Source organism: Oncorhynchus clarkii, chromosome 12, assembly GCF_045791955.1.
Source record: "Oncorhynchus clarkii lewisi isolate Uvic-CL-2024 chromosome 12, UVic_Ocla_1.0, whole genome shotgun sequence".
Classification (NCBI taxonomy): Eukaryota; Metazoa; Chordata; class Actinopteri; order Salmoniformes; family Salmonidae; genus Oncorhynchus; species Oncorhynchus clarkii.
The window spans coordinates 23,000,385-23,014,420 of NC_092158.1; the positions used below are offsets into that span (position 1 = coordinate 23,000,385).

General features: G+C 42.2%; 1 protein-coding gene across 1 annotated transcript in view; it reads left to right on the forward strand.

Moving 5' to 3' along the window:
• LOC139422898 (lysine-specific demethylase 2B-like) overlaps positions 1-14,036 on the forward strand; it is a 41,274-nt gene that overhangs the window by 13,931 nt on the left and 13,307 nt on the right. The window contains exon 12 of the mRNA XM_071174355.1: positions 98-184. Coding sequence (XP_071030456.1) covers positions 98-184 — 87 coding nt within the window. The remainder of the gene's footprint in view (positions 1-97; positions 185-14,036) is intronic.

Genomic DNA, 14,036 nt, shown 5'->3' on the forward strand with positions numbered 1-14,036 from the left:
CAGCTCAGCTCTAATGTATTTTCTGTCTCTGTGTAAATATCTGGACGTACCATTACAAAACACAGGAACTTACATTACTCTTTTACCCGTTCCCCAGGTTGTCTTGAAGGAACATGAAGACGATGATCCCAAAATGGCTGCCACTGGTGTACCTGTGGTGTGCTGGCCCAAGAAGTCTTCCAAGGTGAGAATGCGGTGTTTGTAGCCTCAGTATTGTCATTCATCTGTCATCTGAAAGCCTGCCCATATTCATACTCTGTCTTGGCCCTAGTAGAGCAGGGTGTATATCGTGATTTTGGTACTCGTGTCTCTCTCTCCTCTCTCTCAAACTAGATTATCTTCTTCCCTAGAGCAGTGGTTGTACTTATTTGCATAATTTTGATTTAGCGGGCTGCAGAATTGCCTAACGAGGGAGATAATGAGATTTTCTGTATTTTTTTGCTCCTCATCTCTTCCATGTCACAGCTGGGTCTCATCCACAGTGTCTGTCATTGTTGGATAATTAACACTGTTCTGCTTCATCTTGTTTACCAAGTGAGGGCTTTGAGTTTACTGATAAAAGGTTAACTAAAACTATGCTCCTTATGGGTGATCTATCTAGGCCTATTGATCAGCTTGACAAAAAATTATCAAATAAGTCTGATTTATTATTTTGTATCGAAGTCCAAAAATGCTTAATTGTGTCACTGCATCTCATTAGACATCACTTATACTGTTGTATTGACTAAGACAGAATGGGGAGGAGTGGCGGCATGATAGAAAATGATCTGTGTGAAGCCCCTTTTGATCTTTAACTTCCTGTACTGCATCAAAAGCTCCAACCACAGTACAGCTGGACATAAAGTAGAAGCCAGAGCAGAGCAATCAAAGCCAGATTCACTGATGCAGCGGGCAGGCAGGTAAGCAACAGACTAGATCAATCCCTTACAAAGAAGTGTGCTGTGGACACAGTAGCACATAGCTGCATATGGGATGGATTTTGATCATAGAAATCTGTTGTCTGCTGCTCCCCCTACACGTCGTTGATCAATTTAAAGGCCAGCTGCTGATTCTGTGGGCTCTTTGTGTGTTCCTTTTGGAATAAAACACCATCTGTCTCTCTATTGGCTGAATTTGTGTGGTCTTCCTTCCCAGTGATCCGGCTCATGTAGGAATATCCCCAAACTGGTTCTGTATTCTCCTTCCTGACTGGAAGAAGGTGGGGCTCCACTGCACGTATTCAAATACCTTATCTGCATATGGTTTCCCCATTGGCTGCACTGTCTCCCTGTACTCCTTCCTCCCAGAGACCTAACCATTCCCTATTCATGAGCTAGCCTGCTCTGCTCTGCTGTGTATATTGCCTTTGCTGGAAGATTGTGGAGCAGGAGGGAGGGCTGTGCGGTAGACGGCAGCAGCAGCTGGATGAGGAGGAGGCTCAGGCTGGGGCGGGCTGCAGCCATGTCAGTTTGCTGTGAGTTGGTCAGGGTATGAAAAACAGCCATGGCCATGTCGCTGAGCACTGACGATGAGGATTACGACTCAGAGGCTGAGCAGGTTGGTTAGCGCACTGAACTCCTCGGGACATAGCAGAGGAGAGGAGAGAAATGTGTCTGTCTGTGAGGCACAGTTAATTGAGCTGATTGTTGTATGGAAAGGGGCCACCTGAAGAGAAATGCTGCTTCTGTTTCTGTGTTAGCCTCCTTTCTTGTGTTCTTTATTTTCTTCCCTGTGCTTGTAGGTTGATTTACAGGTTGTGTGTGGGTGTGTGTGTGCCTGAGAAATGCAGTAAGGAGGTGAGATGGCACAGACCGGCAGCGTCAGTCCTCAGGGAAACTACTGGTTGTTCCAGAACAGGGAAGAGAAATTAGATAAACAACAAGAATGTGTGTGAGAGATCAGGCAGAAAGATGCAGATTATAGATGAATATTTAATAAGTTCAGTTGTATGAATTGTGTCTGCAATTGTGTATGATAATGAGGGAATATAGTTGATGTGTACCGTATCAATTGGCTATGGCATGTAAATGAGCCAGGAGATTGTGCATGTAAACGCTGAGGAAGATTGTGTTTGTGTATAGACTCCTCTGCCACATAGTCATAGCACTGCATTCCACAGCCCCTTCCAATTATACACTGACTGTGAGTGTGTTTATCATTGGATACAGTTTAATTATTTTCGATCCTGCCACAGATGAGATGGCGGAATATATTTTTTTCCTCCCTGTTGCTGTTGATATCAACACAGCATTTGTACGTGGTGTTCTTGTTCGATAGGGATGTGCATGTTTTTGGTGTTAAAAAACAACAACATATCACCTCCATCTCAACGGTCTGGTTGCAGATTTTTAATTTTTTTTTTTTACAGTGCCTATGAGATGATAGGTTGATTGAGATAAATGCTTTTGAGTTGTTATATCAAGAGCAAATTCATTAGGCTTGTAAATCCCCCAGAGGCCCACAATAACAGTGTCAATGTTTGGACAACTGTTTTTTTTTTTTTACAGTACCTCTGGGCGCTCACTGTGCCTCAGTCTAAGAGAGCCTTGCATCTATTATTCCTCGCTCGCATTTCCTCTTGAAGTTTACCAGCAGTGGTGTTTTATCTAAGGTCACACATCGTGTTTGTTTGTGCTGTATGACTGATTGGGCGTGTGCCTGTGTGGATATGGGCTATTCAAGTTGAGCAGGTCTTCCTGTGTTCCACTGTGACGCAGTAGGTTATTACACTGTGGCACATACTCCAACTCTTCTGCTGAACCTCAGCTTTGCTGAGCTAAGGAATAGCACGCTGGTTTGTAGAGGAATGTTCATCATCATACCTTAGATCTAGGGTCCTGTGTCTTGGTTAATCATGTCACATGACCTGGATTTTCAGCATTATTTTAAGCCTTTTCCAGAAATGAGAATTAGACCAAAAATGAAAGCAATTGTCTGAGGATGGTTCTGGACCATCTGACATAAAAAGAAAATGGGACAGCTTTGATAAAAAAGCTTTAAATAAAGGTTAAAATCCATGTCATGTGACATGATTAACCAAATCACAGGGCCCTACTAGCTAGCTACATAACATGCCTACATGTGTGCTCTGGTAATAAATTACATAGTTTACAGATAACAAACTTATTAGGCATGGAAGGCTTTGACGCTGATGAGATGGATAAGCTACATTTCTGTCATTGCATGTCCTTGCAAGGAGATATTATGCTCCCTGTACAGTCTCCATTTGGGATATGATGAGGAACATCTTATGTCACTCAGTGACCTGGGCTTCCTGAGACTGACTGATGGGTCAGTTCAGGTTCTGTAAAGTTAGTTTCACTTCCTCTTTTTAGATGGAGATTTACACCCTTCTGTCACTGCCCTGCAGGATTCCCAATCCTATTATGTTTTTGTGTTGCTGGGAGACGAGAGAATTTTCAAGACAATGTGGAGGGCTGTCTGGAACATATTTTCTCATGTAAGGTCCGTGGTCCTTTGGGGTCAGGTCCGATCTGACAGCGATAGATCTACTCCTTTGAGGCAGGTTAACTTGAAAATCACTAAATGCTGTCAGGTAACCTGTTGGGTTATGACTTTTGATATGGGCAAATGGATCCTCTGTCATTGTCTATGGTTGCTTGTGACAGATATGTCAAGGAGGTGACCGGTGACAGGACAGATCATAGAACACTGTATGTTAGGGCTGGGAATTGCCAGGGACCTCACGGTACAATATTATCACGATACTTAGGTGCCGATACGATATGTATTATGATTCTATATGTATTGCGATCCGATAATGCGATTTGATGTTTCAAACATATTGCTGACTGTACAGTGCATTCGAAAAGTATTCAGACCATTTTGACTTTTAACACGTGTTGTTACATTACAGCCATATTCTAAAATTTATGAAACAAACATTTTTCCATCAATTTACACACAATACCCCATAATGACAAAGAGAAAATAGGTTTTTAGAAAGGTTATCAAATTTATAAAATACAAAAAGCATACCTTGTTTACATAAATATTCAGACCCTTTGCTATGAGACTCGAAATTGAGCTCCGGTCCATCCTGTTTCCATTGATCATCCTCGAGATGTTTCTCCTACTTGATTGAAGTCCACCTGTTGTCCAGAAGGACAACCATCTCTGCAGCACTCCACCAATCAGGCCTCTATGGTAGAGTGGCCAGACGGAAGCCACTCCTCAGTAAAAGGAACATGTTAGCCCGCTTGGATTTTGCCAAAAGGCACTTAAAGAAACAAGATTCCTCTGGGCTGATGAAACCAAGATTGAACTCTTTGGCCTGAATGCCAAGTGTTACATCTGGAGGAAACCTGGCACCATCCCTACGGTGAAGCATGGTGTTGGCAGCATCATGCTGTGGAGATGTTTTTCAGTGGAAGGGACTGGGACACTAGTCAGGATCGAAGGAAAGATGAATGGCGCAAAGTACAGGACCTGAGATGGGGCGAAGGTTCACCTTCCAACAGGACAATGACCCTAAGCCAAGACAATGCAGGAGTGGCTTTGGGACAAGTCTCTGAATGTCCTTGAATGGCCCAGCCAGAGCCCGGATTAGAACCCAATCGAACATCTCTGGAGAGACCTGAAAATAGCTGTGCAGTAACACTCCCCGTCCAACCTGACAGAGCTTGAGAGGATCTGCAGAGAATAATTGGAGAAACTCCCCTAATACAGCTGTGTCAAGCTTGTAGCGTCATACTCAAAGACTCGAGGCTCTAATTGCTGCCAAAGGTACGTCAACAAAGTACTGAGTAAAGGGTCTGAATACTTATGTAAATGCGATATTTGGCATGGGTCCCCAGATCCTCAAAAGGTTCTACAGCTGCACCATCGAGAGCATCCTGACCGGTTGCATCACCGCCTGGTATGGAAACTGCTCAGCATCTGACCGCAAGGCACTACAGAGGGTAGTGCGAACGGCCCAGCCAAGCTTCCTGCCATCCAGGACCTATATAATGGGCAGTGTCAGAGGAAAGCCCATAAAATTGTCAGAGACTCCAGTCAACCAAGTTATAGGCTGTTTTCTCTGTTACCGCACGGCAAGAGGTACCTGAGCGCCAAGTCTCGTACCAAAAGGCTCCTCAACAGCTTCCACCCCCAAGCCATAAGATGACTGAACAATTCATAAAATCGCCAATGGACAATTTACATTGGACCCCCCCCCCCCTCCCTTTTTGTACACTGCTGCTACTCACTGTTTGTTTGTTACCTATGCATAGTCACTTCGCCCCCACCTACATGTACATATTACCTCAACAATGACTCGGTACCGGTGAACCCTGTATATAGCCTTTTTATTCTTATTGTGTTACTTTTTATTCTTATTTATTATTTTAGTCTACTTGGTAAATATTTTCTTCTTCTTGAACTGCACTGTTGGTTAAGGGCTTGTAAGTAAGCATTTCAAGTCTATACTTGTCGTATTCGGCGCATGTGACAAAGTTTAAAAATATATTTTAATTTTATCTTGATACATTTTCAAAAATGTCAACCTGTTTTTGCTTTGTGATTATTGGGTATTGTATGTAGACTGATTTAGGGAAAAAACTATTTAATCAATTTTAGAATAAGGCTGTAACGTAACAAAATGTGGAAAAACTCAAGGGGTCTGAATACTTCCCACTGTATGTCTGCTGCAGAGAGACAAGAGAGAGCATAAGAAAACTAGTCTTCTTTAGTTATCTGCACTTCCTCTCTGGCTCAGTCAGGCCCCGAGTCTGTAATCCAAACAGAGATCCTTGGATTCCACCACAGATTTATAGGTGCCCCCAATATCTAAAATAAAATATTATTTTGCCTAGATCTCTGATCACCCCAGCCTAGCCACTCTGCTTGGTGTACACTTGTTTTAGGATAAGTCTAGAACAGGGCAAGGTTTAGCCTCTGACCCTGATGTTCTTCTCTGATAGGTTATTTGTGTTTTCTCTGTCCAGTGGTAGCAGCACTTGGTTGGCTACCCAACTCTCTCTACATGTCACAGGAATAGTAGGAAGTCTGTTGTTGCTATGCTGAATCTTGGAAAATGTGCACTGCTGATGTTGCTATAGAAATCTGATACACCTGATTGGCTGTGGCTGTTTTTTGTTCCGTTCCTTGCTGTAATTGTGATCACTGATTTCTCTCATCTCTTCCTACTGCTCTCACTAGGCTAGGTGGAGAATGTTATGATGACATAACCATTCTATTGAATTCAAACACCTCATTACATCATGCAAATTCTTCCGAAGCGGTTTGTGGTTTTATTCTTGCAAAACCTGTTAGTCCCGCTGGTTAGTCATTGAGTGAGGATAGCGAGGAGGTGGAGTGTGCACAGCTTAGTGATTTAGTATGAGGATCAAAGGGATTAGTGAATTAGCAATTTCAATGTTGTTATTATTCTGACTCACATAGTGTTTTGCATAATGCTCTTCAGATAGAAATATAAAGCAGTACACACCCAGTGTTGCTGGTGCAGCTCTGAGCAGTCAGTCAGCATTCACCTGCATTTCCTTAGTACATGCCCTTTCCAACTGAAAATCACAGGATGGTGGGAAAGTAACACATGTTCTGTACCGTGGGTTGCTGTGGAAACAAGTGCCTGCTGGATATCTGCCATTTGAATTCACAGTAACCACATTTCCTCTGGTATAGCTCGTGCCCCATCACCATATACTGTACACAGCTAGGTTATATACTGAACAAAAATCTAAACGCAACATGTAAAGTGTTGGTCCCATGTTTCACGAGCTGAAATAATAGATATGAAGTCAGTATGAGGGTTAGCTCAAGATAGAATGAAAGGTGGCTAGTGCGTGGAAGAGTATCTGTAGAGTTCAAACAGTACTTGCACTCAACCATGAAGAGGAATAACCCAAATAGGCCAAGATGCAAAAATAATATCATTCATTTAATCCACACTCAAAATAATACAGAAAGTGCAAGGTGCTAATAAAACAAATTCATTAAACTGAGCATACGTTTTGGCCTCATGCCTTCATCAGTGCTGTACAAACAAATTAAGAAGATACGCACTTAAAACACCTGCTGTGCGTAACAGGCGCAACAGGTGCAAGCAGATAGTTAATTAGAGATTGGCAAATGGGGAGTCGATGCATATTAAAAAGGAATATATAAAGTATCAAAAATTTACAATTTGTCAGGTATAATCGGAAAGAGACAATCTGGGCTACATAGCAATATCAGAAGCAATAGATATGAAATACTTGAGTAGGCTAAAAAGCTCAGAGATCCCATACAAAAAGCTTATTTCTCTCAAATTTTGTGCAGACATTTGTTTACATCCCTGTTAGTGAGCGTTTCTCCTTTGCCAAGACAATCCATCCCCCTGACAGGTGTGGCATATCAAGAAGCTGATTAAACAGCATGATCATTACACAGGTGCACCTTGTACTGGGAACAATAAAGGCCACTCAAAATGTGCAGTTTTGTCAAATAACACAAAGCCACAGATGTCACAAGTTTTGAGGGAGCGTGCAATTGGCATGCTGACTGCAGGAGTGTCCACCAGAGATGTTTCCAGAGAATTTAATGTTCCTTTCTCTACCAAAAACTGCCTCCAACTTAGTTTTAGAATTTGTCAGTACGTCCAACCAGCCTCACATCCGCAGACTACGTGTATGGTGTTGTGTGGGCGAGCGGTTTGCTGATGTGAACAGAGTGCCCCATGGTGGGGTTATGGGCAGGCATAAGCTACGGACAATGAACACAATTACATTTTATACAGTGGGGCAAAAAAGTATTTAGTCAGCCACCAATTGTGCAAGTTCTCCCACTTAAAAATATGAAAGAGGCCTGTAATTTTCATCATAGGTACACTTCAACTATGACAGACAAAATGAGGAAAAAAATCCAGAAAATCACATTGTAGGATTTTTTATGAATTTATTTGCAAATAATATAAGTATTTGGTCACCTATTTGGTCACCTACAAACAAGCAAGATTTCTGGGTCTCACAGACCTGTAACTTCTTCTTTAAGAGGCTCCTCTGTCCTCCACTCGTTACCTGTATTAATGGCACCGGTTTGAACTTGTTATCAGTATAAATGACACCTGTCCACAACCTCAAACAGTCACACTCCAAACTCCACTGTGGCCAAGACCAAAGAGCTGTCAAAGGACACCAGAAACAAAATTGTAGACCTGCACCAGGCTGGGAAGACTGAATCTGCAATAGGTAAGCAGCTTGGTTTGAAGAAATCAACTGTGGGAGCAATTATTAGGAAATGGAAGACATACAAGACCACTGATAATCTCCCTCGATCTGGGGCTCCACGCAAGATCTCACCCCGTGGGGTCAAAATGATCATAAGAACGGTGAGCAAAAATCCCAGAACCACACGGGGGGACCTAGTGAATGACCTGCAGAGAGCTGGGACCAAAGTAACAAAGCCTACCATCAGTAACACACTACGCCGCCAGGGACTCAAATCCTGCAGTGCCAGACGTGTCCCCCTGCTTAAGCCAGTACATGTCCAGGCCCGTCTGAAGTTTGCTAGAGAGCATTTGGATGATCCAGAAGAAGATTGGGAGAATGTCATATGGTCAGATGAAACCAAAATAGAACTTTTTGGATAAAACTCAACTCGTCGTGTTTGGAGGACAAAGAATGCTGAGTTGCATCCAAAGAACACCATACCTACTGTGAAGCATGGGGGTGGAAACATCATGCTTTGGGGCTGTTTTTCTGCAAAGGGACCAGGACGACTTATCCGTGTAAAGGAAAGAATGAATGGGGCCATGTATCGTGAGATTTTGAGTGAAAACCTCCTTCCATCAGCAAGGGCATTGAAGATGAAATGTGGCTGGGTCTTTCAGCATGACAATGATCCCAAACACACCGCCCGGGCAACGAAGGAGTGGCTTCGTAAGAAGCATTTCAAGGTCCTGGAGTGGCCTAGCCAGTCTCCAGATCTCAACCCTGCTCTAGAGGAGATCTGCATGGAGGAATGGGCCAAAATACCAGCAACAGTATGTGAAAACCTTGTGAAGACTTACAGAAAACGTTTTACCTCTGTCATTGCCAACAAAGGGTATATAACAAAGTATTGAGAAACTTTTGTTATTGACCAAATACTTATTTTCCACCATAATTTGCAAATAAATTCATTAAAAATCCTACAATGTGATTTTCTGAAAAAATTTTTCCTCATTTTGTCTGTCATAGTTGAAGTGTACCTATGATGAAAATTACAGGCCTCTCATCTTTTTAAGTGGGAGAACTTGCACAATTGGTGGCTGACTAAATACTTTTTTGCCCCACTGTAGATGGCAATTTGAAAGCACAAAGATAACGTGACAAGATCCTGAGACCCATTGTCGTGCCATTCATCCGCCGCCATCATCTAATGTTTGAGCATGATAATGCACGGGCCCATGTCGCAAGGATCTGTACACAATTCCTGGAAGCTGAAAATGTCCCAGTTCTTCCATGGCCTGCATACTCACCAAACATGTCACCGATTTGAGTACGTTTGGAATGCTCTGGATTGACGTTTACGACAGCATGTTCCAGTTCCCGCCAATGTCCAGCAACTTCACACAACCATTGAAGAGTGGGACCACATTCCACAATCAACAGTAAGATCAACTCTATGTGAAGATGTTGCACTGCATGAGGAAAATGGTCACACCAGATACTTACTGGATTTCTGATCCACGCCTCTACTTTTATATATTTTTTTTAAAGGTGTCTGACCAATGTATGCATATCTGTTTTCGCAGTCATGTGAGGAAATCCCATAGATTAGGGCCTAATTGACTGATTTCCTTATATGAACTGTAACTCCAGTAAAACTTTTAAAATTATTGCATGTTGTGTTTTGTTATATTTTTGTTCAGTGTATATACAGTACAAAAGTACATGGACACCTGCTCGTCGAATATCTCTTTCCAAAATCATGGGCATTAATATGGATTTGGTCCCTCCTTTGCTGCTATAACAGCTTCCACTCTTCTGGGAAGACTTTCCACTAGACGTTGGAACATTGCTGCTGGGACTTGCTTCCATTCAGCCATGAGCATTAGTGAGGTCGGGCACTGATGTTTGGCGATTCGGCCTAGTCGGCATTCCAATTCATCCCAAAGGTGTTCGATGGGGTTGAGGTCAGGGCTCTTTGCAGGCCAGTCAAGTTCTTCCACACCGATCTCGGAAAACCATTTCTGTATGGACCTCGCTTTGTGCACTGGGAAATTGTCATGCTGAACCAGGAATGGGCCTTCCCCAAACTGTTGCCACAAAGTTGGAAGCACAGAATGGTCTAGAATGTCATTGTTTGCTGTAGTTTTAAGAATTCCCTTCACTGGAACTAAATCAACTTGCGTACGCACGCGTGTGTCCGGTTTGGGCATGGTGTTAGGCTTGTGTGCGGCTTCGGCCATGGAAACCCATTTCATAAAGCTCCCGACAAACAGTTCTGAGGCTGACGTTGCTTCCAGAGGCAGTTTCGAACTCTGTAGTGAGTGTTGCAACCGAGGACAGGCGTTTTTTTTTTTTTACGTGCTATGCACTTAACTTCTCGCTGCCCTGTTCTGTAAGCTTGTGGGGCCTACCAATTCGCGGCTGATCTGTTGTTGCTTCTAGACGTTTCCACTTCACAATAACAGCACTTACAGTTGACCGGGGCAGCTCTAGCAGGGCAGACATTTGACAAACTGACTTGTTGGAAAGGTAGTATCCTATGACGGTGCCACATTGAAAGTCACTGAGATCTTCAGTACGGGCCGTTCTACTGCCAATGTTTGTCTATGGAAATTGCATGGTTGTGTGCTCGATTTTTATACACCTGTCCGCAATGAGTGTGGCTGAAATAGCCGAATCCACTAACTTGAAGGGCTGCCCACATACTTTTGGCTATGTAGTGTATCTATGCCCATAACCATATATCAGTATGTGCTTCTTGGTGAAGTACATTATAACTCTGTGATCTATGGGTGAACGGTCGTGATGAGTGCAGTATCTCTTTGAAGCATACTGAACAAAAGTATAAACGCAACATGCAACAATTTCAATGATTTTACAGTTAAATAAGGAAATCAGTCAATTAAAGTTAATTCATTATGCCCTAATCTATGGATTTCACATGACTGGGCAGGGGCACATCCAATTAGAATGAGATTTTCCCCACAAAAAGAGCTTTATTACAGACAAATTTCATCAGCTGTCTGGGTGACTGGTCTCAGACGATCCCGCAGCTGAAGAAGCTTGATGTGGAGGTACTGGGATGGGCTGGTTACACATGGTCTGCGGTTGTGAGGCCAGATGGATGTACTGACAAATTCTCTAAAATGGCATTGGAGGTGACTTATGGTAGAGAAATTAACATTAAATTATCTGCCAACAGTTCTGGTGGACATTCCTGCAGTCAGCATGCCAATTGCACACTCTCTCTCAAAACTTGAGACATCTGTGGCATTGTGTTGTGTGACAACTGCACATTTTAGAGTGGCTTTTTATTATCCCCAGCGCAAGGTCCATCTGTGTACTGATCATGCTGTTTAATCAACTTCTTGATATGCTACACCTGTCAGGTGGATGCATTATCTTGGCAAATGAGAAATACTCACTAACAGGGATGTAAACAAACGTGCACAAAATTTGGGAGAAATAACCTTTTTGTGAACATTTCTGGATCTTCAGCTCATGAAACATGGAACCAAGACTTTACATGTTGCGTTTGTATTTTTGTTCAGTATAGAAACAAACCTCCAATAGTCTGCCTAATATAGATGAGTTCACAGTACCCTCGGGATGTTTCAAGTTTTATTTGTCACGTGCAAAAGTACAGTGAAATGCGTAACGTGCAAGACCTACTCTGCAGTATTCAATATTAAAATAGTATAACAAATATAATATTTATATGAATATCAGTGTGATTTTGAATATGATTTAAAATATGAGTTTGTTTACAGTAGCTAATATCCCCTGGGTCTTCTCCTTTTTAGTGACCAGGCATAGCCTGTATGTCCTTGTTGTTTGCATACAGTACATCTATATAAGGGATTGTTCTGTATAGAAAATGCTTGGGTGTTTCCGTCCCGCCTAAGTTGTAATTTTGAAATATGTAGAAAAGGTAATGTACCTATATACAGTACCAGTAAAAAGTTAGGACTCACCTACTCATTTAGTTATTTTTTCTTAATTTGTACTATTTTCTACATAGTAGAATAATAGTGAAGACATCAAAACTATGAAATAACACACATGGAATCATGTAGTAACCAAAAAAGTGTTAAATAAATCAAAAATATATTTGAGATTCTTCAAAGTAGCCACCCTGTGCCTTGATAACAGCTTTGCACACTCTTGGTATTCTCTCAACCAGCTTTTTATTTTATTTAACCTTTTTTATTTAACTAGGCAAGTCGGTTAAGAACAAATTCTTATTTACAATGACGGCCTACCCCGGCCAAACCCGGACAAATTGTGCGCCGCCCTATGGGACTCCCAGTCACGGCTGGATGTGATACAGCCTGGATTCGAACCAGGGACTAATAATAATAATAATAATAATAATGCCTCTTCCACTGAGATGCAGTGCCTTAGACCACTGCGCCACTCGGGAGCCCAAGAGTGTGCAAAGCTGTCATCAAGGCAAAGGGTGCCTACTTTGAAGAATCTCAAATATAAAATATATTTTTATGTAATACTTTTTTGGTTGCTACATGATTCCATATGTGTTATTTCATAGTTTTCATGTCTTCACTATTATTCTACAATGTAGAAAATATTGATAAATAAAGAGAACCCCTTGAATGAGTAGGTGTGTCCAATCTTTTGACTGGTACTGTATACAGTGCCTTGCAAAAGTATTCATCACCCTGGGTGTTTTTCCTATTTTGTTGCATTACAATCTGTAATTTAAATGGATTTTTATTTGGATTTCATGTAATGGACATACACCAAATAGTCCAAATTGGTGAAGTGAAATGAAAAAAATATCATGTTTCAAAAAATAAAAAAATGGAAAAGTGGAGTGTGCAAATGTATTCACCCCTTTGCTCTGAAGCCCCTAAATAAGATCTGGTGCAACCAATTACCTCCAGAAGTCACACAATTAGTTAAATAAAGTCCACCTGTGTGCAATTGAAGTGTCACATGATCTGTCACATGATCTCAGTATATATACACCTGTTCTGAAAGGCCCCAGAGTCTGCAACACCACTAAGCAAAGGGCAACACCACTAAGCAAAGGGCACCACCAAGCAAAGGGCACCACCAAGCAAAGGGCACCACCAAGTAAGTGGCACCATGAAGACCAAGGAGCTCTCCAAACAGGTCAGGGACAATGTTGTGGAGAACTACAGATCAGGGTTGGGTTATAAAAAAATATCAGACACTTTGAACATCCCACGGATCACCATTAAATCTATTATTTAAAAAAATGGAAAGAATATGGCACCACAATAAACCTGCCAAGAGAGGGCCGCCCACCAAAACTCACAGACCTGGCAAGGAGGGCATTAATCAGAGAGGCAACAAAGAGACCAAAGATAACCCTGAAGGAGCTGCAAAGCTCCACAACGGAGATTGGAGTATCTGTCCATAGGACCACTTTAAGCCAAACACTCCACAGAGCTGGACTTAAAAATAAGCAAAGACGTTTGGTGTTCACCAAAAGGCATTTGGGAGACTCCCCAAACATATGGAAGAAGGTACTCTGGTCAGATGAGACTAAAATGTAGCTTTTTGCCATCAAGGAAAATGCTATGTCTGGTGCAAACCCAACACCTCTCATCACCCCGAGAACACCATCCCCACAGTGAAGCATGGTGGTGGCAGCATCATGTTATGTTTTTCATTGGCAGGGATTGGGAAACTGGTCAGAATTGAAGGAATTATGGATGGTGCTAAATACAGGGAAATTCTTGAGGGAAACCTGTTTCAGTCTTCCAGAGATTGGAGACTGGGATGGAGGTTCATCTTCCAGCAGGACAATGACCCTAAGCATACTGCTAAAGCAACACTTGAGTGGTTTAAGGGGAAATGTTTAAATGTCTTGGAATGGCCTCGTCAAAGCCCAGACCTCAATCCAATTGAGAATCT